At 45.0% G+C, this 22,674-nt stretch overlaps 8 protein-coding genes across 8 annotated transcripts; 5 read left to right on the top strand and 3 right to left on the bottom strand.

Annotated features, from left to right (window-relative positions):
- Positions 1-454: 454 nt before the first annotated feature.
- L199_003513 (uncharacterized protein) lies at positions 455-4,260 on the top strand (the record flags this gene model as incomplete). Its single annotated transcript, XM_064889243.1, has 11 exons — positions 455-559; positions 624-715; positions 780-1,074; positions 1,144-1,425; positions 1,484-1,810; positions 1,875-2,639; positions 2,697-2,771; positions 2,833-2,955; positions 3,007-3,289; positions 3,355-3,710; positions 3,781-4,260. 11 exons carry the CDS (start codon positions 455-457, stop codon positions 4,258-4,260), a joined length of 3,183 nt encoding a protein of 1,060 aa, XP_064745315.1.
- Positions 4,261-4,737: 477 nt separating this feature from the next.
- Positions 4,738-5,517, top strand: L199_003512 (uncharacterized protein; the record flags this gene model as incomplete). Its single annotated transcript, XM_064889242.1, has 1 exon — positions 4,738-5,517. One exon carries the CDS (start codon positions 4,738-4,740, stop codon positions 5,515-5,517), a length of 780 nt encoding a protein of 259 aa, XP_064745314.1.
- A 1,559-nt stretch (positions 5,518-7,076) lies between these two features.
- L199_003511 (uncharacterized protein) lies at positions 7,077-7,916 on the top strand (the record flags this gene model as incomplete). The annotated part of the gene is made up of 2 exons (XM_064889241.1): positions 7,077-7,712; positions 7,791-7,916. 2 exons carry the CDS (start codon positions 7,077-7,079, stop codon positions 7,914-7,916), a joined length of 762 nt encoding a protein of 253 aa, XP_064745313.1.
- A 685-nt stretch (positions 7,917-8,601) lies between these two features.
- On the top strand, positions 8,602-9,282 carry L199_003510 (uncharacterized protein; the record flags this gene model as incomplete). The annotated part of the gene is made up of 1 exon (XM_064889240.1): positions 8,602-9,282. One exon carries the CDS (start codon positions 8,602-8,604, stop codon positions 9,280-9,282), a length of 681 nt encoding a protein of 226 aa, XP_064745312.1.
- A 222-nt stretch (positions 9,283-9,504) lies between these two features.
- On the bottom strand, positions 9,505-13,400 carry L199_003509 (uncharacterized protein; the record flags this gene model as incomplete). The annotated part of the gene is made up of 13 exons (XM_064889239.1): positions 9,505-10,242; positions 10,298-10,438; positions 10,493-10,579; positions 10,638-10,693; positions 10,751-10,832; positions 10,890-11,202; positions 11,259-11,350; positions 11,408-11,547; positions 11,606-11,773; positions 11,825-12,593; positions 12,655-12,772; positions 12,827-13,154; positions 13,214-13,400. The coding sequence occupies 13 exons, from the start codon at positions 13,398-13,400 to the stop codon at positions 9,505-9,507; spliced, it is 3,219 nt and encodes a 1,072-aa protein (XP_064745311.1).
- Positions 13,401-13,874: 474 nt separating this feature from the next.
- L199_003508 (uncharacterized protein) lies at positions 13,875-17,938 on the top strand (the record flags this gene model as incomplete). Its single annotated transcript, XM_064889238.1, has 16 exons — positions 13,875-14,404; positions 14,471-14,562; positions 14,611-14,648; positions 14,705-15,317; positions 15,374-15,488; positions 15,549-15,765; positions 15,821-15,967; positions 16,023-16,084; positions 16,141-16,239; positions 16,300-16,449; positions 16,506-16,732; positions 16,786-16,883; positions 16,936-17,010; positions 17,072-17,299; positions 17,361-17,426; positions 17,510-17,938. 16 exons carry the CDS (start codon positions 13,875-13,877, stop codon positions 17,936-17,938), a joined length of 3,186 nt encoding a protein of 1,061 aa, XP_064745310.1.
- Positions 17,939-18,273: 335 nt separating this feature from the next.
- L199_003507 (uncharacterized protein) lies at positions 18,274-20,036 on the bottom strand (the record flags this gene model as incomplete). Its single annotated transcript, XM_064889237.1, has 5 exons — positions 18,274-18,426; positions 18,522-19,304; positions 19,372-19,494; positions 19,571-19,831; positions 19,902-20,036. 5 exons carry the CDS (start codon positions 20,034-20,036, stop codon positions 18,274-18,276), a joined length of 1,455 nt encoding a protein of 484 aa, XP_064745309.1.
- Positions 20,037-20,433: 397 nt separating this feature from the next.
- On the bottom strand, positions 20,434-22,462 carry L199_003506 (uncharacterized protein; the record flags this gene model as incomplete). Its single annotated transcript, XM_064889236.1, has 10 exons — positions 20,434-20,541; positions 20,614-20,944; positions 21,170-21,272; positions 21,351-21,402; positions 21,469-21,526; positions 21,613-21,859; positions 21,933-22,052; positions 22,125-22,179; positions 22,248-22,340; positions 22,409-22,462. 10 exons carry the CDS (start codon positions 22,460-22,462, stop codon positions 20,434-20,436), a joined length of 1,221 nt encoding a protein of 406 aa, XP_064745308.1.
- Between the last annotated feature and the right edge of the window lie 212 nt (positions 22,463-22,674).

The raw sequence follows: 22,674 nt of genomic DNA, 5'->3' as shown, positions 1-22,674 counted from the left end.
CATACATTATGATCGGACCTCTGGACGGTATAGCGATGTGAAGTCGTCGATCAATTACTTTTAATTGCCAGGTATGAGAAGTAGAGAAATAGAAGGAAAAGTCGAAATGGTGGGAACGGATGATGGTATGCTATATGCAAAGTGAGATGGGGGGGACAAGTGAGAATGGGGTGTGAGGGTGCGAGGTATATATACCCTTTGAGTCCGGTATGGGGCAACAAACCTGAACCCATCTCGACCTCCACTTCGCACCTCTTTGCCACCGGGTCACCCATTATTCTTTCATTGTATTTTATTCGTTTTATCCCAGATTTTCTGAAAGTTGAGCTCAGTTGCAACATCAGACCTCCACTGTCCAACAAGCAAGATTTCACTGTTTTGACTGGATCGAATTCGCATAAGCTCAACCTACAACACTTATCTCGAGTGAACAGGACAAGCTTAGCAGAGCAACATGAGGAAGCAGTTGGACCCACGTATACCGGCGCTCATCAACAATGGTGTCAAATCGAATCACAGGAGCTTCTTCGTGATGGTAGGGGACAGGGGAAGAGATCAGGTCAGTTCGAATCAGATGTCAAGGAGTCAAGCTGGAATATAGCTGACTAGCTCGATGCCATCAGGTGGTCAACTTGCATTTCCTCTTATCCCAAGCTAGAGTATCGTCCAGACCAAATGTGCTTTGGTGTTACAAGAAAGATCTAGGATTCACGACGTAAGCCAATCTCAGTACGGATCTATTTCTCCTATAAAAAGCTAACTCAACTTACGGTCCCTAGCCATCGAAAGAAGAGAGAAGCCAAGATAAAGCGAGATGTCAAGAGGGGAATCAGGGAGGCGAATGAACAGGATCCGTTTGAGCTCTTCGTTGCGGTCACCGATATCAGATATACATACTATAAAGACAGCGCGAAGATATTAGGTCAGACTTTTGGAATGCTAGTTTTACAGGATTACGAAGCTATAACACCGAATTTACTGGCTAGGTCGATAGAAACTGTTGAAGGTGGTGGTATCGTCGTGCTATTGCTGAAGACCATGAACAGTTTGAAGCAGCTGTATGCAATGGCCATGGTGAGCTTTCTTGGCGTGGCAAGCCTGTATCGTCCAGTGAAGCTGATATTACATCAACTCTCTTCTCAGGACGTTCATGCAAGGTATAGAACGGATGCGCACCAATTCGTTCAACCCCGATTCAATGAGAGATTCATACTGTCCCTCGGGTCTTGTTCAGATTGTTTGGTCTTAGATGACGAGTTAAACGTATTGCCTTTATCGAAAGGGAAGGATATAACAGTTGGAAAGGATAATGAAGACGATCGAGGGAGAAAGAGGAAAGCAGAGGAATTGAAGGAGATGAAAGAAAGTTTGGATGGGGTAGATATCGTCGGATCATTAGCCAAATTGGCGAAGACAGTAGACCAGGTATGTTTAGTTGACGTTTACGTAGCTGGAATCCAGCTAAAATGATATTCTGCAATAGGCAAAAGCTTTGTTGACCTTTGTCGAAGCCATCTCCGAGAAGACTTTATCGTCTACTGTAGCTTTGACAGCAGCAAGAGGTCGAGGTAAATCCGCTGCATTAGGTCTAGCCATTGGAGCGGCATTGGCCCATGACTATTCCAACATCTTCGTCACTTCCCCTGATCCTGAAAACCTCAAAACCCTCTTCGAATTCGTGTTCAAAGCCTTAGATGCGTTGGGTTATGAGGAACATATAGATTATGATATAGTGCAGAGTACAAATCCAGAGTTTAAGAAAGCCATTGTCAGAGTCAATGTGTTTAGAGGACATAGACAGACTATACAGGTAAGCGAAAAATCCAACAATCACAAAATCACAACGGCCACAATGTGCTAATTGTACCATTCAGTATATCGCCCCTGAGGATTCCCATGTCCTTGGTCAAGCCGAACTTGTCATCATCGATGAAGCCGCTGCCATCCCTCTTCCTCTTGTTCGAAAACTCATCGGTCCCTATCTAGTATTCATGGCATCCACCATCAACGGTTATGAGGGTACTGGACGATCCTTATCCATCAAGCTTATCCAACAATTACGAGAACAGACTCGACCTTCCATAAGCAAAGAACCTGCACCTTCATCTGTCACATCTAATGCCGGTCCTTCGAAAGCTGCCTCAGCAGGTCGGTCAGGAGCAGGTCTAGTCCGATCACTGAGGGAAATCAAATTAGATGAACCCATCAGGTATTCGCCAGGAGATCAAGTTGAGAAATGGTTGAACAACCTATTATGTCTCGACGCTACGATAGTATCGAAAAATGTTCAAGGTTGTCCTCATCCGTCAAAATGCGAATTATACTATGTCAATCGAGACACCTTATTCTCCTACCACCCGGCATCAGAGGTGTTCCTACAGCGCATGATGGCTTTATACGTGGCAAGTCATTACAAGAACTCGCCAAACGATCTGCAGATGCTCTCGGACGCACCGGCACATCACTTGTTCGTGTTGTTGCCACCGATTAAAGAGGATGACAACTCTCTTCCGGATCCTTTGGTGGTGCTCCAAGTGGCTTTAGAAGGGAATATTAGTAGGGATGTGATATTGAAGGAGTTGAGTCAGTCGGGTATGAGGAGTTCAGGTGATATGATCCCTTGGTTGATATCCATGCAGGTGAGCTACCCGTGAAAGACACTAGCAACACCAAATAGCTGACTACTGTCCCTGCAGTTCCAAGACAACGATTTCGCTATGTTATCGGGAGCGAGAGTTGTAAGGATAGCTACTCATCCTGATTACGCAAGGGTAGGTTTGAATTCGGCAAGTTATATATGTCGTGGGCTGTTCAGCTGATGGTAATGGATAGATGGGATATGGTGCCAGAGCTATCGAAGCCTTGAACTCGTTCTATAGTGGCGAATTATATAACTTTGACGATGCGCCGGCTGATATGGGAGAATCGTTCGAGGACGCTGCTAAAGTCGGACCTGTGAGTATTGGGCTTTTATATATCCAGACCGGTGCTGATGGTGCTGTCCAGAATGAAACTTTACAGAACGATACCGTTTCGATACGAGATGCGGCTCGAATGCCACCTCTACTCCAACGACTATCAGAGCGTAAACCCGAACAGTTGGATTATCTCGGTGTATCGTTCGGTCTTACCAAAGACTTGCTGAGGTTCTGGAAACGTGCTGGATTCATACCCCTTTACGCAAGTCAGAGGGAAAACGCGTTGACTGGAGAATATACATTTGTGATGCTTAGAAGTCTGTTGAATAACGTCGAACAGACCGAAGGATGGTTGACTGCATTTGCACAAGGTGAGTTGCCATATTCTCAGTATACCCAGGTGCGAATCAACTGACGAGAATCAATCACACTATAGATTTCCGACAACGATTCATGAACCTTCTTTCATACTCATCATTCCAGAAATTCGAATCTTCAGTAGCATTATCAATAATCGAAGCTGCCTCACCTCGATTACCTGCTGCCCTCAATTCACCTAAGAAGACAATAACGGCCGAAGAATTGAATGCCTTGATAACTCCCTTCGATATGAAACGATTGGAGTCATACTCGGATAGTATGCTGGATTATCATGTGGTCTTGGATCTGGTACCGATTTTGGCGAATTTATTCTTCAGCAAGAAGCTGGGAGATGATTGTACACTTGCTGCTGCCCAACAGGCTATCTTGTTGGCTTTGGGTTTACAAAGGAAATCAGTGGAGGCTTTAGAGGTGAGTCAAAGAACTATCTTATCTAGGGTGATTACTGAAAAACGGTGATGGCTGATTTTGTTTTTTGTAGACTGAATTGGGAATAACAGCTACTCAATGTTTAGCACTCTTCGGTAAGATCTTGAGGAAAATCACCAAACAACTACAAGATATCCAGAAAGCCTCGATCGCATCGAGCTTACCTTCTCAACCTAATCCTACGCAATCTTCCAATAACAAATTCCAAGCGTTAGATAAAACCATCGAAGAGGATTTAGAAGATTCGATACCTGTATCTGACGAAGCTCGAGCCGCACAGAGGGAGATACTAGATTCCATCAATATGGATGAATATGCTCTTCCATTGGAGGGAGATTGGACGAACGCCGAAGAGCAAGTCAAGAAATTGGCTAGTAATGGTGGGGAGGGATTGAGCACGACCATGACGGTAAAATACAATAAGAAGGATGAACAGTCCAAGAAAGATGGGAATAACAAGAAGGATGGCAAAGGGAAGAGAAGGGTTAGTGAGGGTGAGAAAGGGTCGAAAGGCAAGAAGATGAAGGTTTAAGTATAGGTGTGTAGAGGGTATATGATGTATGTAAAGTTTAGTTTCTTGCATATGCATTGATCACATTGATGTTTCATGGGCTGATTATGATGCCACCGAGAGGCTCCTGCATATATGAGCTTAATTGACATGGTTCACAACCGAGACCAGGCCATTGAACGATGACGACCCTTATAACTTGCTCTCACGAAGGTAGACACGTCATGGAATGCCATCCCTTCCCTTCATTGTTTTTGCGAAGGTCATTCAAAAAGGAGCCTTCACGAATGCCCCTGTAACTTTACGCTTCTTGTCTCACTCTAAGTGATTCGTTCTTGCCTTCCTTCGATAACGCTTGGTCAAAGGAACGACACAAGAGAACAGTGCTATAAGTGACGGGCATCTGGCTAGCATATAACTCATGGAAAGGCTATTAACTTCCCAAGTTTTGAAATAGTATCCCATCAAGAGTCAAGCAAAGTGACACGCCGGCCCAATATGCCAACTTCCGATCCAAGCTCGAGAAGTAGATCCGAAAGATTCAAAGACGGTTGTGAACGTGCTGTCGCTAAATACTTTCCTGGCTCATCTTCAGGCCAGAACTACAGGAAGAGATCGCCCTTTGAATATGCCCTAAAGCCATACGCGCAGTTGAATGAGATCACTACCCTACATTATGGAGGTATGGCAAATTGGACTAAACCTGAACAGACCATCACTCTCACTGCAGACTCCCCTGATGACGTGAATGAGATCGAATATGTCCAAGTCACCTCGGAGTCTACCAATGACACTATCTGTCGACTAAAAATGACTGATGAGAATGATCCAAAGGGCAGTCAATTGGGAGAAGCCGATGTAAAGATCAGTATGAAAAGTGTCCTCAAAGTTGATCCGGTCCAATTCATTCGACAAACGTCCGAGAAGGGTAAAAGGTGGTATCGACCTCTTGGAACCTCTGAGCGGGAATGGAACTATAAATTCGAAAATATGTCAGAACTGGAAAAGTCATTGCCTGAGTTCAGAGGGATGGTTCGATCCTTCAAATCAGGATGCAACGATTGGTTAGGTCAAGTCAAAATCGATCTTTCGAATAGAGAGGATATCACAAGAGAAACAAAATCTTTCTCAATGACAGCCGTGAAAACGATCGATAGCACTGATCCAATTAAGCTTCAGTTTTCCGTTAATGAACACACAACTGATCGAACGATACCTGTTGTTGGTCAAGAGGTCTTGACGGCAGATTTCCAAGTGTCTAATTGTCAATGGAGATGAAAGTAGAACAATGAGCTGACTAGGCATTTACAGGATCCTTTTATGAGGCAGATATGACATGAGGTTGGCTTTGAAGGGGGTAATGGCTGGGTAGGATGATAGAGATGTGATTGACTAGTCACTTACTGCTTCAATGCAGATTTGCAAAAGCTGAAAGATGTCGAAGGTTTGCCCTAGAGTCGACCGATTCCTTTGACTTACAGAATCAAAGATCGCAACCTATGTCATCTATGAAACGCAGGCGAGTTTTCTGCATTGAATCGTATTTGTAGTATTCACATGATAGGCGGTGTATACATTGTACAGTACACAGTAATTGATAAGGAGACAAAGAATAGGTCAATTCTCACACTAAGATCCTCGTCAGATCGATATTTGCCACACAATCTCAACACAGATCTGACTAATCGGCTATGACTTTGCAGTCTATCAACACTCAAATATCCGCTCTCCCAATCCGTAGCAAAAACAGCAAAGTCTGTTCTAACGTACTGACACGTCTGAAAGCGGATGCAGATGGCACCTCGTTCCACGCCCGGTTTAGTGATTTGCCCATTTCGATTTTCCGAGAGGCTGACTGGGACAAAGTCCCCTACACTGAGTGACCATGGACGGAAGACACACAGAGATCTGATAGGGACGAGCTAGGAATACGATTAGATAACGGAGGTGCCCTTAGGTATCTCACGGATAAAGGTCGCCTGAAAGCAGAAGCTGGATGTGATCATATCGAACTTTCCAACACAGTTAGCCCGAAACAGAGTATACCAGTAACATTCCATCAAACTACCTCTTCGAATGGTCAGGATGTCAGAACCAAAATCGGTAGTGGAATGGCCAATTTTTGCGTGAAAAGTAGTGCCGAGATCAACATCGACGAGCTCGTACGATAGCGTCCCCGCGAGAGGACAGCAGTCCAATCAACCTCAGGAATTTTTTTCGGGAAATTCGACTCTGTAAGGGATTTCAGAGATCGTACGGAAGGTTTACAATATCTGAACAGTCTATTCCCATCCGATCCACCTCCTGGCTATCAGGTCAATAATTGGCTCAATCAGAGTAGTGCCACGATCCCCAAAGATGATATCAGCCCTGAGACAAACAGGATCATTTCTGCATCAATTCGTGATGATCCTACTTTCATCGACGACCTCACCATCTTGCCGACATTTACGATGAGATTCTCAGAGACCCAGACCCAGCCTGCCAGGATCATAACGGTGGATGGGAAACGCAGATTGAGGATGACCAAAGAGCATTCGGATTTCAGATGGGAGGTTCAGTAAATTTTTAAGTCGGGATCATGTATACCTTAGGTAGGACCGCTCAACAAGGTCGATATTCCCTACAGGAGAGCTTGCGCATCGACATTGATCATGATCTGTGCATAGGTCTCGGATGTCCTTGGGTAGGATCGTATCAAGCCTTTGAATCCTAAGAAAACGCACAACCCGCGTTTTTTTCTGAAATCAAAGGAACTAACGCCATGAAACGGTGTAGCCGAGAAGGCATTCTTCCCTTCATTTAGAAATACTATTTACCAAGTCTACAACTGGATCATGCCTTTTCTTTATTCCAGATGGCACACAAAATCCCAGTGTCATGTCTTCGACAAACCTAATTCCTTCAGTATTAACCACAAGGTCAGAGAGAGCTATCTTCGAAACGTCGCCAAACTTCTTCCCAGCTCATCGACCGCCAAGGGTTATAGGGCTCGATCCCCGTTCGAGTCAGCTTTGAAACCCATCGCTCAACTGGAAGGCTGTGTCAGTTGTAGTTCCTTGATTTGGACTGAAACCAGACAGAATATCCGGCTCTTGTCAGCTAGCAAGGAAGATCAGAATGGGGAAGGATCTTCAGGTCTCAGTCAGGATGTCGAGCTCGTTTCAGAGTGGAGAAACACGGACCCTTGTTGCCTCAAAGTAATTGATGCGGATGATCCAACGCAAACGAAATTAGGTGAAGGTAGGGTTACTATTGAGCTGAAAAGCAAGCTTATCGTCAACGCTTCCCAATTTATCAAAGATCTAGAATCACCCCGGGAGAGGAACTCCTACTATCATAAGCCAACTGGAAGCGCCTATCCAGTCATCAATATGAAGTTTGATGATTTCGCTCATCTACAAAGATCGATTCCCGATTTTATCAGCATCAAAGGTTATCTCGACTCGGAACGGAAAGCGTGGCTGGGAGATGTCAGTTTAGATCTCTCGGAAAATAAGGAGCTTACCAGGGAGACTGACTCTTTCCATCTTTCGAAAGAGAGGGACTAGCCAGGTGATAACTTGATAGAGGTGAAGTTCTCCTGGGAGGAAAGCGGACGAGATCGGTCCATCCCCGTTAGCGTGGAAGAAGTGTTGACGGCTGACTTTACGATTACAAATTGCCAATGGAGATGAAAGGTTCATGACTGATTGACAATTACATTTGAAAAGACTGGGGATATTCACATTTATCTTCACAGGGTTTTAGATATTGGATAAATATCTGTACAATATCATTCTAGTTGCCCTGAGGATAGCCCCCGTCGACCCGAGTGTTATGCAGATCTAAGAAGAAGCTTTCCGTGAAACGCCACATTCGTTGTTGGTGATTCGAAGCTGCCGATATCCTTTGATGATACCGCTCGTCATGGGAAGGCTCTTGCACGTCTCAAGGGGGTAATCTCCTTTGAATGATCCTCCTTCAAAAGAAGGTCACCTCGCACCTCAGTAGGCATATAAGGGACGCGAATTTGTCTGTACCGCCATAGTCTCTAGTTGGTTTCTCTTGCCACCGTTTTCACCACGATCAACACTATCAGACATGACATATTTCACTTACGGGCTGACAACGCCAACAGGGAGCCACAACAAGATCACTCCAGGGTCATTCAATACCTCCGAGATGGGCGGGGGTTCCATCAAAGATCGTATGTATCTTCATCTTTGAGCATCTCCAACGGCTTATCCTCTTAATGCAGATAGTTACTCCAGCGTCTTAGCACGTATTAAAAGCGATGCCAGCTCCCTCCAAGCAGAATTCGGACAAAGGCCCAAAGCAGTATTCGTGGATGCAGACTGGACCACAGTCAAAGGGACTGAGATGCCTCGAACTGAGGAAACCCGCAAAGCCGATGAACAAGATCGTCTTTGGGCAGCGAAATTTCCCAATGGGCAGGCTAGGCAGGCTGAAAGAGAACGACTCAAAGATGAAGCGGGCTGCAATCATATCAGATTTACCAATACTGTCAGTTCTGAGGATAACATTCCGGTCACTTTCTATCAAATGTCAACAAATGGTGATCAAACTAAAGTGGGCACGGGAATTGCTAAGTTCGTATCGGAATACAGCGTTGATATTCAAATCCCTGAGCTCATCGAAGCAGATGTCACGACTCCACATATCCCCCCTCTGGGATATACCCGTGAAGATGGATCGTATTGTAGAGTCTTCAAGGATGTCAAGGAAGTCAAACACTACATCTCAAAAATAAAAGATGTGAGAGACCTCCATGGAAGCTATGGTGTTCCAGGTTATCAAACAGAGAAATGGTTGGAACTAACCAGCATTACTATTCCCAAGGATGATATCAACCCTGATACGAGTACGATCATCTCGGTCGAAGTAGAAAACACTCCACAAGAGGAATTTTGGTTAACGTTCTCGCGGCGTTGGCCCAAGAGAGACAGATGTATGTCAGTCCCTGGAACGACACACTCGCAGAGAACTATAGAGTATTCAGATCTCAAGTGGGACATCAACTTTGATCCAGAAAAAATATGATCATTGTCTCTTCCGGAGAAAAGGAAAGATGAACTGATGGCTTCGAGGAGATTACTGTAACTACAGCATAGGGATTCGGAATGATACTTGATGGACCATGTTCCTGGGCGGAGCTACATTACACTATGCTCCCCTACTTCTTCGCAGTCCATGGCAATTAGCAGCGTGTAGGCACAGCTTACATGGGCGCATACACTGAGGTCTACTAACTAATACAAAATTTTATTGCATGTCAAAATCGCTATCTTCTCCCAGCGCTTCTTGCAGTCTCCGCCTCTTCTCTTCCTCCTCCTCTGCCTGTTGCGCAGATTTAGGTGCTCTACTCCTCAAGCTCCTAGTCACTCCTTCGGTAGATGGAGTAGGGACTATCTTATTCCTGGCTCTCTTCGCTGATGTAGTAGATGTTCTTCCTTTACCTCGAGTAGGTCTTTTGGATTTCGCAACCTCGATCACCTCGACCTCGTCTTCTTCTTCCGTCAATTGCGCTTCGTCTTCCTCCGATTCTTCCACCTTTCGCTTTCTCGTTGATCTTACTGAAGCACGTCTGCTGGGTCGACTCTTGGTCGTGGCGCCATTACCATTTTGGCCATTTAATCGCAGTGTGATTCGAGTGGTTCGTGCAGATGATGGCAGAGGTATCTGAACAGCTTCTAGATCAGAATCGGAATCGATTTCGATTTGCTTGACATCTTCTGCCTTCTCTACTCGATCTTCCGATGTTTCCGATGTTTGTGGTATGGTTTCGGGTTGTACAACGTCTTCTGTTACTGGCAGCGGTACATCTTCCATCTCATTCTCACTTTCACTTTTCGGACTTGGTGACCTTTCCCCTACTCTTTCTGTCCATTTGGCTGTACCTTGCTGATGAGCCGCAGCCAAGACAGAAGCAGCGGACTTCTTCGTCTTCGGTTGAGCATCAGCTGGATCGGCTAGTGGATTCAGAGCCGAAGATTCATCGAGCTAAACATGCATTTATCAGTCCTATCTATCACGGTGTCAACAGATCTAGGCTCACCTGTTCGCCGGTACCATACTCCGCTTGTAATCTCAATCTCACTCTTAATCCATTGATTAGCTTCGCCCAACGCTTCAATGCCTTCTCTTCCTTCTTCATCCGTTCCTTCTCCTCGGCGGCAGCCGCAGATTCGGCATATGCCTGTCGACATCATCAGTATACAATGCATGTGACCTCTAGATGGAATCTACTCACGTCCATGACCAATTCTTCGTTCTCCTTGGCAACCACGATACCATTGATGACCGGAATGGCACGTTGTTTCTTGAACTCGAAGCCGGTCTGCAAATAATGTATATATCAATGGAAGCTCTCATGTACGTGTGTAAACCGGACGTACACATGCTTCTGCATAGCTGATGTCCAGCGTCTTGGCGACCTTCGCAATTCCCTTGTCTATTCTGGTTGTCAGCGTTGATCCATTCTATCACGGCCTATGCAAACTTAACTTACAAGGAAGATGAACAGCTCCCGCAGGCAGCATCGTCGGAGCATAAAGATCGATGTTACCAAACGAATTTTGCGGTATAATCCCCTATATCCAAATAGCAACTTCAGCTGTGTCATACCATGCTTTCACGTCTTCACTTACGTCTTTTATAGGTGGTGGTATGTACAGTTCCGTCTGTTTCTCTGCATACAAACCCTGCTGAATAGCCTCTCCAGTCTCTTGAATGGCCAATTCCTGCGCTCTTCTCTTCTGCAAAGTGACCGCACGCTGTTTCACCATCTTCAAAGGGTTTTGTCCGTCTTTCACCCTTCGACCGACCCTCATCCAGGTTTCCGCGGTCTTACAAGTCAAAACATTCTCTCGTCGATATACCGCCTCCCCTCTGAATTTACCGGCGAGCTTCGTCTTAGGTTCAATAATTTCCTCTCGCTTCAAATGGCGTTCCAGGACGTATCTATATTGGTGATATTAGCCCCAACCTTGTAATTCAGTGGCGTGTGGATAACTTACATAGGATGATCTTTGAATCCACTCATATGCTGAGGCATGGCCTCCGATATCTGACTAGTTTCAAATTCGGCATCTTCTACCTTATCTCGGTTCTGCTCGGTTTGAATCAGCTATCGGCTGCCGGTATTGAAATTTTGAGAACAGCTCACCAGAAGATACGGTCTCGTGAGAAATTCCATGACTGATTCCCACCAATCCGGTTCATCTTTCCTGGCGGGTACACGGAGTTTGCTGATTTTGGACCCGAAGTTCTTGGTGTATCTCAAGGTTACATCCCGGGCGAACCCGTCTGTTTCAGGTTCATATCAGTCCGATGACGGATTCTAATCGGAATTATGATCACATACCTTCCTCGTATGCTACCACATATACCATTCTGATAGGCCCACTGTCTGATGTTGGCTCATAATGAGTCTTCTTCCTTATTATTCCTCTGACGGGATCAACTGGGATCCATCTCTGATCTGAACGACTGAATATCTCCGCCCAGAACACGGGCGGTTGTTCTGACAGATCTACAAAAGATGTCAGCGAAAGCCGACTGAATATGGAGATCCAGATCTTACCTTGCTTCTGCTTCGCTTTGGGCTTTGACGGTCGTCCTAAAGTCTGGGGAGCAGGCTTGGGCTGCCTCAGCCTGTACAGATCTGTAGGATCCTGCAATCTCCTTGTTCCGGCCGCTCTAACGTTATTCTTCCTTTCCTTTGGTTCTTCTTCACCTGGTATAGGTACTTCCTCAAACTCATCCTCGTCCTCTTCATCCTCGTCTGTCGTAGGTCCCATACCCTGTCTACTAGCCACTGTACGTCCTCCTCTTCCAGCGCCGACAGGTTTCTTCTTCGCGACTACCTTCTCCGCACGCCACGGCACAGGTTGGAGGGATACCACCAATCTCGCACCGAGCCCACAAGCTCTTGCTAGAGCTACGAATAGCTGAGCTGAAATATCCCTAGATCCTTCTTGTTGTAAAGCCTTTTTCATCATGCTATTCACTGACCTCAATTTCTCGGCTCCTGCTCCAACCGACATCTTCTCTAAAGCTTCTTCCCTTTCCTTGACCTTTTCTTTCGTGGTTGAGAGGTAATGACCTGGTGTTAGATCTGCTCTAGTGAGCTTTGGCAATTGATCGATTATTTCCTGTATTTCATCCCATGGGCGAGTGCGTAGACCTAGGGTCGGATCCGATACATCGAAAAATGAGTAAGACCACCACGTCACCAGGTCTTGAAGCGCATCGAAGAACAGACGCGACCGCTGAGCTCTATCAGGGAATCGAGATGGTGGGATGTTGAACGCGGTTTGCAAAGGATGTGGGAGTAGTGACAAGAGCCGTGCCTACCGTAATTAGTAAGTCAGCTGATGTTTTGGGCTAAGATTTGCACTTCACTATACTCACCTTGAGGAGCGTGTTACTACACCATCTATTGCGTACCCTTGCGCTTGCCAAAAGAGCTATGACATGCATTTTATGTATCTCCAGCCTGATTGCTCGATCTTTCGAAGTCATCGGTTTTCTGTAGATCTCATAAGCCACTGGAAATTGTCCTACAATATCAAGCTGGACTCACTTTCGCAAAGCCAAAGCTATCCTCTTTGCTTTCTCTTCAGCCGTCTCTCCGCCTATCTCAAGGTGTATCACACCATCATCTTCACCCTCACCACTCTCTGCGTCGCTGTCTCCGCCATACCCTTCCAGATCGTAATCTATACTCGGCGCAGAGGTATTTGTTCTTGGTGTAGTGCCAGCTGTGATATTGCCATTGGTAGTAGGTGTACCAGGGTAAGGTGATGATGGTCCAGCTACAGAGGGTATAGGCACTTCTTCAAAATCGTCATCTTCGTTATCCTCATCGCTCGTAATTGTATGAACAGATAGAGGGGCGGATGTCTCTTTCGCTATACAAAACACGGACATCAGCCAGACGACTTTGTCAGCAGAGATGGTACGTATTTACCTTTTCCTTTACCCTTGTCCATCAACGATCTGACTTCTGCGCTCGGGGGTGGTACATGTCGCCTGACTCCGTTAGCGGGTGACTTGTGGACGACGGGTGCTTTATTGGTTTTCGGGGTGAGCTTTGGATGGGTGGATGGTTGAGCCTTGGGGATGATCTTCTTACTCTTGGGTCTTGATGCGCTCATGTCTATGGTATTCCATTAGATGTTATGTGAAGTAAAGGTGAGGTGAACAAATGAGATACTAATCATGTCAACAAATAAATGCGCTTGTACCATTTCGTCATAGTCGTACTCGTAGCGATCGGTTGATTCGAATCCAGTCAACCGCGAGTGATCACGGAGATCTGTCTTCAACTCCGTGCCATGGTCACCGTGAGAAAGTGAGGGTGGATCGGTTATGATCATCTCCAGAGTCGAAAGTTGGTCGTCGACGAAGATCTGTCGGTGTGTGTTGTCCATGAAACTGTATGTGTGATATGCTCATCATCGATAATTACTCGACGCTGAAGTAATATACCCGGGCATATGATCCATCTCCGTCCTCTTGGTCGTCCACTCTCTCGAGCCAGTCCATCTCATCGACTCCCCCGTACAATTATAAACCAACTTCGACCTCATTTCATAAATCGTAACTCCTTCTCCAGTCGATCATTCAGTATGGCTTCCACCTCTGCCCCTGCCAAGGACTATGGTTCATTCAAGCTTCTTCAATCTTTCCCCATCGAATATGCACCAGTGACAGTATCCAAATGGAGAAGTGAAAGGACAGGTCTAACCGTCGTTTTAGGTAGTCATCAAGCACCAGTCACCAATGGTTATTTCGCTGTTGCCTCTGAGATCTTTGATGATACCGGTCGACCACATACTTTAGAGCATTTGATATTCTTAGGATCGAAAAAGTACCCTTACAAAGGTGTGCTGGACTCTTTAGCGAATAGAGCAGGAAGTAACGGTACCAACGCCTGGACTGCGAACGATCATACGGCTTACACGATAGCTACTGCTGGGAGCGAAGGCTTCCTCAAGATGTTACCTGTCTACGTCGATCATATCTTACATCCAACAATAGATGATGCAGGATTTGTAACGGAGGTGTATCATATAAATGGTGCCGGAGAAGATTCAGGTGTAGTATATAGTGAAATGCAAGGAAGGGAGAATACCTCATATGATCTTATGGCTTTAGAGTGAGTGATCATCGAGCTATTCCGTATCCTAGAAATTGCATGATCAAGCTTTATCGCCTCAAACAGGATCCAGAGAACCCTCTACCCTCCTACATCAGCTTATCGAAGTGAGACAGGGGGTCTTTTGCACAAGTTGCGAGTGTTGACCGCTCAACAGAGTGAGTCTCATCATCAAAAGTCCCAACTGCGCTGACGATATATCGCAGTCAGAGATTATCATGCAAGGTATTATCAGCCTTATAACGTGAGCTGGATAACTGCACTTCTTTTCAAAGTCCATCAGCTGACTTTGACTCATAGCTATGCCTTGTCATTGACGGTGCTGTCTCCCCGGAAGAGTTATTCAAAGTGTTGAATGAACAAGTAGACCCTTTAATCTTGGAACAACGAAACAATCAACCCAAAATCACTCCTCCAGAAGACTGGCAAAGACCTTTTGTAGAGACTACCACCTCTCATAGACTAAGTATACCGGATTCAGTGACGAAAGTAGTCGAATTCATGGAAGAAGATGAATCGGTTGGAGAAGTAATATTAACTTACTTGGGTCCACCACCAACAGATTATTTCACGAATACGGCATTGAAGCTCTTAGGAAACTATCTCACCTCCACAGCTACTTCACCACTATCCAAGGAATTTATCGAAATCTCAAAACCTTTATGTACTTCGATAAGTTTCGATTCGGCTGATAGGGTCAACCATAACGAACTTCAAGTTGGTATCACTGATGTTCCTGCTAAACATCTGCAGTCTATCGGAGGTGATATCAACAGGAAATTGGAGAAGATTGTAAGAGAAGAAGGTATAGATATGGAAAGAATGGGGAGAATCTTGAGGAAAGATAAGAGAAAACTGTTAGATTATATGGAAAGTAGGGCCACAGATGTTCTGGCCGACGTCGTTATTGGAGGTCAGTCTGATCCAATCCTCTCTTCATACCTCATCAGCTAATATACCTCTGCATAGACTTCCTGTATGGTGAAAAGAATGGTAAAGACCTTCCAGTCGCTTTCGAGGATCTAAGAGAGTACAAGATACTGGAATCATGGAAAGCTGAAGATTGGGTATCTCTCCTCGACAAGTAAGTAATCATATGACATTTCGGTACACTTTTTGTTCTCAGCTGATGATCGCCGCATAGATGGTATGTTGCAGCTCCTTCTATCACAGTGATTGGTAAGCCCTCAGCTGCGCTATCAGAGAAAATTGAGAAGGATGAGAAAGAAAGAGTTGAGAAGCGAAAAGCAGAATTGGGTGAAGAAAAGCTCAAAGAGCTAGAAAAGAGAGTTGAAGATGCCAAAAAGCAGAGCGATGTTCCACCACCGCCAGAAATGATTTCAGGTTTCCCTATAACCGATGTGAGTTATCTCGATCGACAGTCCGAGTATCAATTGCTGATCGCTGGTGTCTCAGCCTGCTGGCATTACTTGGGTGCCCGTTGAGACTGCTATCAATAACGCAAAGGGACAAGATCTGAAAGTCGATCAAGGAGAAGTGCAACGATATATAAATGCAGATAGTGTAGAGCTACCTTATCAGGTCCACTTCTCACACGTCAAGGTTGGCTTCATTCCAAAATTCATCAAGAAAACAAAAGCTGACATACTATTTTCAGTCCAATTTCGTGATCGTATCCGCTCTTTTCGATACCTTTGGACTGCCTGCACATCTCGCGCCGTAAGTCTATGCGATATGGTGAAACAACTAGTCAGCTTACAAAATGTCTTTCCCAGATATCTCAACCTCTTGATTAGCTCCATTTTCAGCCTCGGTGTCAAGCGCGCAGATGGTACCCAGCTTTCGCATGAACAGGTTGTAGATCAGCTCAACGAGTAAGTCTATTCAGCTTATCGGTCTCAGTTTCTGAAACTGATTGTCTTGTTTCAAAACAGCTTGACGATATGGCAACAAGCTTGCTTCGAGTTCCGAGGAGGGTTTGCCGAAGTCCTCTGTGTCCATTTCAAGGTTGAGACTAAGCGATACGAAGAGGCAGTAGCATGGATCAGAGATCTTATGAGTGGTGTGGTCTTTGACAAGGAGCGGTACGTACATGACATTCTTCTATACTTGGGGCTCGAGCTGATTTGGCTCCTATCAGACTGTCCGTCATAGTTGCGAGACTTCTTCAAGAGCTTCCTCAAGAGAAGAGAGATGGATCTGAGATAGCCGTAGCATGGGCTAACAGATTAGCATACGATGAAACCATATCATCTGCGCAGAAATGTGAACTCCTAAGCAGGCTTGAGTTCATACCCCAAGCTGCTGAAATGTTGGAAAAGGAGCCTGAAACTGTTATCAAGGCACTGGAGGAATTGAGATCTAAATGTCAGTACTCTTTGTCTTATCTCTACTAGAATGAAGACTGAATTATTCGACAGTGATTGATCCTAGCAAAATCCGAGTATCGATTCGAGGTGATGTGTTAGGTTTGGATAAGCCGAGATCAGTGTTACAAAGGTCATTCCTGCCTATCAAGGTGAGCAGTGCTCTATGGGAATGTCATTCTGAGCTGACCCTCAAATGTGTAGGGGGCGAAAACCCTCGCTCCTATTTCTACGTCAGGTCAGACCCTCTCTGAACTGGGTAAAAACCCATCAAAGAAGGTCAGTTCACAAGTTCAATAGAAGGCAAACTGTTCGGAGCTGACAGTCTACTTGGCGTCAGTGTATTATCGTCCAAATGCCAGCCATCGAAGGATCCTATTCTCAGCATTACGCTAAAGGCCCATCAGGATTCGATAATTCCGATTTACCAGCTCTGAGATTGGCTGCTTCAGTCTTAAATGCTATGGAGAGCTACCTGTGGAAATCCATCAGAGGGAGTGGGCTGGCTTATGGTGCCCACGTTGCCGTTTATCCTGAACCTGGATTAGTTGGATTCACAGTTTACAGGGTGAGTGAGCTGGGAAACGCTTCCAAGCGGCGAAAAGCTAATGGCAATTTGTCGATTGCAGAGTCCGAATGCTATGTTGGCTTATGAAGCTGCTGGAAAGATCATGCAAGGCTTGGTTGATAGTAGTGTAAGTGATTGTACGGCATTCAGACCTAAATGTGAGGGCATTCAAAAGCTGACGGTGAGGTTGATTTCCATTTTATCCTACAGATCAAATTGGATCAAGATATAGTAGACGGTTGTCGATCCAGTATGACCTACGATTTCGCTCGACGATCCGAAACAGTTCTCGATGCAGCTTCCACAGCGTACCTGAATGAAGTTTTGAAAGGTATAGGAAAGAACCATGATCAAGAATTTTTGAAGAAATTACCTTCGATTACATTGGATGATATCAAGAACGCGATTGAGAAATACTTCTTACCCCTTTTCAAGCCTGAGACAGCGATGGGAGCTGTGAGTGTTTCGTCATCAAAGGCGAAAGAGGTAGAAGAAGGGTTTAGCAAATTAGGATTCGAGGTGGAGAAGAGGGAGTTGCCCGTACTGAAAGGTGATGAAGATGAGGATGGGGATATCGAGATGGGCGATGAGACTGGAAGTGAAAGTGGAAGTGGAAGTGAAGAAGAAGAAAGGAAGTAGTGTATCTAAAAGTTATAATGCTGCGGGATGACTTACATGAGTCATTGCTATATTGCTTGTGACAACATTCGTCATAAACGTACAGTCAATCACATGTAGACGAGCGTCGTTCACTGCGCATGATGTGACATGTACAGGTTACATCTATACACGAAACATACATGTGAGCAGGATCTATATACAAATAATCACGCCATCATTGTTGAACATGAACATGTAGATTCAGAATAAGGCTGTATGATATACACAAAGAACATGATTGTAACCTTCTGAGGAATCTAATATATACAACGCAATTCAATTTAAGAGAGCACTCTACACTCCTCGCCACCTCATCAGGCATGTCCATCACCATTGACCTGTCCCTGAGCAGCCCGCAGAGCTTGCTGGATGTCTTCCACCAAATCATCGTAATCTTCAATCCCGACACTGAATCTGATCAAATTAGGAGTGATATTCAACTCTTTGAGAGTTTCTTGGGGGAGGTGCTACATCCATCAGTCAGCCCAGCCCTTTCTCTATTCATATCTCGTACAAACGCTCTCTTCGACCAGCGTCAGATCGAGCTCACGGTATCACTCACAGCATGTGTCATCCCATATGGAACCTCTACCAAACTTTCCACTCCACCCAGACTCTCCGCCAAAATAGGGATCCTCAATTCCGTACAGAACATTTCAGCTTGTTGAGCAGTCGCGCCCTTGATAGCAAAAGTGATCATCCCACCAAACGGTATACCCAAAGTCCTAGTAAAATTCAAACTATCTTCTTCTATACCTTCCGTCTCCGTGTTTTTGAGGGGAAAGGGGAATTTCCAACCTAGATAAGATAATTCTTTTTTGGCATTCTTCGATATGAGATCTTGAACGTATTCAAAGGATTCATCAGTCTTCAATCCTGGATATCGGACTCTTTCGACCAAATCGGTTTGGGTAGATAACCAGTGCGATAATCGCAAAGCGTTCAAACCATGTTTGATCATCCTAACTGATAAAGTTTTGATACTTCGGATCATCAGATGACAATCTCTAGGTGAAGGTGATGCTCCCATCGCATTCTGCAAAAATCTCAATCCCTTTAGCAGATTGGGTCGAACTTTGTTAGTCAACGGGGAGATCGTCAGAGAACCTAAGATTATATCTGAATGACCGGAAGAGTATTTCGATAATGATGACATGGTTATATCTGCCAGAGGGTGATCACCATTAGATGGAATTAACGGTGTGAAATAGTATGGCGACAGGAATGTCGAATCGATCAGGATCAGTGGCCGAGTGTCAGATGGCAGGGAATGGACGATGTTGGAAATCAATCGGACAGGTGGAACAAGAAGTAACGGGTTGGTAGGTAATTCGAGCCAGATTAACTAAAAGTTAAGCAATCATGTGAGCTGTCATTATTGATGAAACACTTGAGACTAATGAACAACTTACCTTGGTATCTGGTCTGATAGCTTCTCTGATCCCCTTCTCACCAGCTTTTTCCATATTCAGGAATGTAACTTCTAATCCTGTAGGTCCACTAGCTCGAGCGAGATATCTGGCCGTACCACCGTACTAACACGTCGCATGCGATCGCATCAGCAAAACCTGGCAAACAATCGTGCAGTCACAGGAATGCGATGACACTTACAACATCATTGACAGCAAGGATATGTCCACCATGTCCATTCCCATCTTTCCCACCTGCACCTCCTTCTTTCTCTGACAAAGTCACCCACTGGGCTATAGCAGCGGTCGCAGCTGATCCAGAGGCGAATACCAGACTCTCTCCTCCGGAAGCATCGTGTCTCGCATCGTTGGAGATAGTCTGAGAAGGACAAGTCTCGAGTGAAGTGAGGAGCGATTCTAACGCTGATCTAGTTGGATTACCAGAACGAGAATAATCGTATCCCTAATAAGCACCAAGACGATTTATCAGCGAAGAGAGCTTGGATTAGTGTAATGAATTGAATGACACATACACCGAGAAGCTTGTTGACTCCATCTTGCTTGAAAGTCGTAGCTACGCTCAAGCTGGGTACGACGGCACCAGTAGATGGATCAGGTTCAGATCCGATGTGGATCGCTCGGGTTGAGAAATGATCGTGTCGAGACATCGTAGGTGAAGGCAGTAAGATTGTGAGGCTACCAAAAAGTAGATTGGGATATAGATGGTGATGTCTACTTGATTACACGTGTAGGAGATGAAACTTATGCTATGTATAATCTATCAGAGCTCATGGATTTTCGCCAGGCTTATTGTCCATTTGTAAACATGCCAGCCGAAGAGAAAGGGGTCGATGAGAGGAGATTGAGTAGTTAGATTAGAAATGGTCATCGATGGCGCAATGAGATGGATCGTCATAAACCAGACTCATTCGGTTATCAACAACCGAACTAATCGCATGGATCACATCCCATCAATCACGTCATTACAGAATTATCCTAATCGGTTACCCTCAGATCCTAATTATCGCTCAGGATTGCTAATGCCTGATTAGAATCTGGTCTACTTCACACCATGTCATCTCTCGTCACTTCTTGTTCGATACGGATCTTGATCTCGCTCGGCGTAACAGACTCTGCAGAGTGGACAGCGATAGGTGAAGTGAAATTCTCCAACTGCAATCGAATCGATCATCAGCGTCATTCAGCTCTAGAGTCATGTTTCTCGTCTTGCTCGGTCACACTCACAGCCATGGGCATACCCAACTCTGAACTTTCAGAATCCCAACTTCCCTTTTTCTGCAAAGCGTTATTCCTCCACTCGACACCACCACCTGAATCAGGTAGAGGTACTTCGAGATGACCGAAATGAGGTTGATTTGGACCCTCGTTGACTTTAGATAATCTGTTGGTTCCTCTCAGATCATCATCGTTATCCCATTGACCTCCCTCTCGGAGCAAGGACATCAATGCGATCCCACTCGCTAGATTACCACCTTCGATAGCACCTCTCATCTGCGCATCGGGATTGCCAACCATCACTTGGTTCCTGAACGTTTCGTTATCTGGTGTCCAGCTCCTAGGTAGATACAGTAAAGTCGAGATGATTAGGACGAAGAAGAAGGATCCGAAGATGATATGAGTTCAGGAGGTCTTAAGACGGGTTTAGATTGTCAGTCAGCCACTGTCAGTCAGTCGTTGCGAAGGGAAAGGTAAACTTACCGGAAGCCAGACTACGAGGTGTCCAAGACAAAAAGAAGTAAGCTCAGATGAGATGTGCATCTTCTTGAGAAGTTCAACTCACTTGTTGAGATGGATTCTCTTGGTCTCTGTCAACCCGTCAATACCGAGGATCATCATACAAATGGCGAATACGGCTCGAAAGAAATTTCGGATCTTGTTGGCTTCTAACAAAGGTTAGAATCAAGCTCGCTCAGTCACCGTTGATTATATATATTTTCAGTCATTATCGTGAACAAACTCACCATGATAAAAATGTAATCTTGAACGGACATCTGGTCCAGCACCTGAAGCCTTCTATGATACCACAGCAGTCAAGTCAGCGGATGGTACTCTTCATTCCACCACGGAAGAGATCCTCACTACATCTGCAAGGAAAGCTGGGAACTTCCATATAACAACCGAAGATGACAGTACCACTCTATCGCCCAGCGCATGGACACGTACATATGAATGTAATCCACAATCAGCTCATCTCAGACCCTCAAGTTATTTCTATGTACTCACGCAAATTCCACACATCCATGTACAGTCATGATCCTCGACATCTGCATATCCAAATCCAATTCTCCTGAATGGATCCACCCCAAACCCGATTGACAGACCGTGCAGATGATGGAGATAACGATCCAAGCGTAGAAGAAGGAAGATGTCAACCATGATCTGCATGGTTTAGGTTGTCGGACAACTCGGATGAGATGATACCAGTATAGGCCTTCTTCGGCATTCAAAGATGCCTGAATGGAGAATGCCACTGGGAATGTGAAAGAGTAAATGAGGTTAGCGTACAATGTGTCGTATAGTAAGTAAAATTTAGGGATACACACGGTTGAAGATGATAGTATAAGGTAAGTTTAGATCTCTATATTTTTGCTCATACATTGCTGGAGGGAATGGCATAGCTCCGTAGGGCGGTATAGTCGTCCATCCCAAATGGTACTTTATCACTAGAATTCAATGATCATCGTTATCAGTACAATTACATATATGCCAGGGAACGTATAAGAGAGAAGACTCACGAGTCCATCCTACTGCCCAACCTATGATCATCACCGTAGAGCCAATCAACATCCACTGAACCAAACATAAACCTTATCAGCTGCTTTTCATTTCGATTGACAGTGGGGACTACGATAATTTACAGTGAGTAACACCCTGAACCACTCTTTTCTCTTGGGTAGAAGACATCTACATCCATCGAATTTCCATGCATGATGCAATGTGAATCCCAATGCCTGTACATCCCAGATGTATCTCATCAGTAATGCACAATTGAGATGAGGAAGAAGTGTAAGATGCTCACCGAAACACTCAGTATACAGGCGATATTCATATTACAGTCATTTGCAGTGGCCATCCTGTCGTTCTATTTATGGTTATGACAATTATTGGATAAGAGGTTTGTATGATGGTTTAAGTTTGGATACGCTAATGGGATCATTCTGATATCACAGCTACATACATATATATAGCATATATGATCACTCGATCTTGGCTAGATCCTCTTGAGAGGACCAAAGGAAATCCCAATCAATCAATCGAGTGGTCCTCTTACCCCACTTCACCTGG

The sequence above is a fragment of the Kwoniella botswanensis genome, chromosome 1 (assembly GCF_036426115.1).
Source record: "Kwoniella botswanensis chromosome 1, complete sequence".
NCBI lineage: Eukaryota > Fungi > Basidiomycota > Tremellomycetes > Tremellales > Cryptococcaceae > Kwoniella > Kwoniella botswanensis.
The sequence above is the reverse complement of the archived record's forward strand: the minus strand, read 5'-3'. Positions and strand labels throughout refer to the sequence as shown.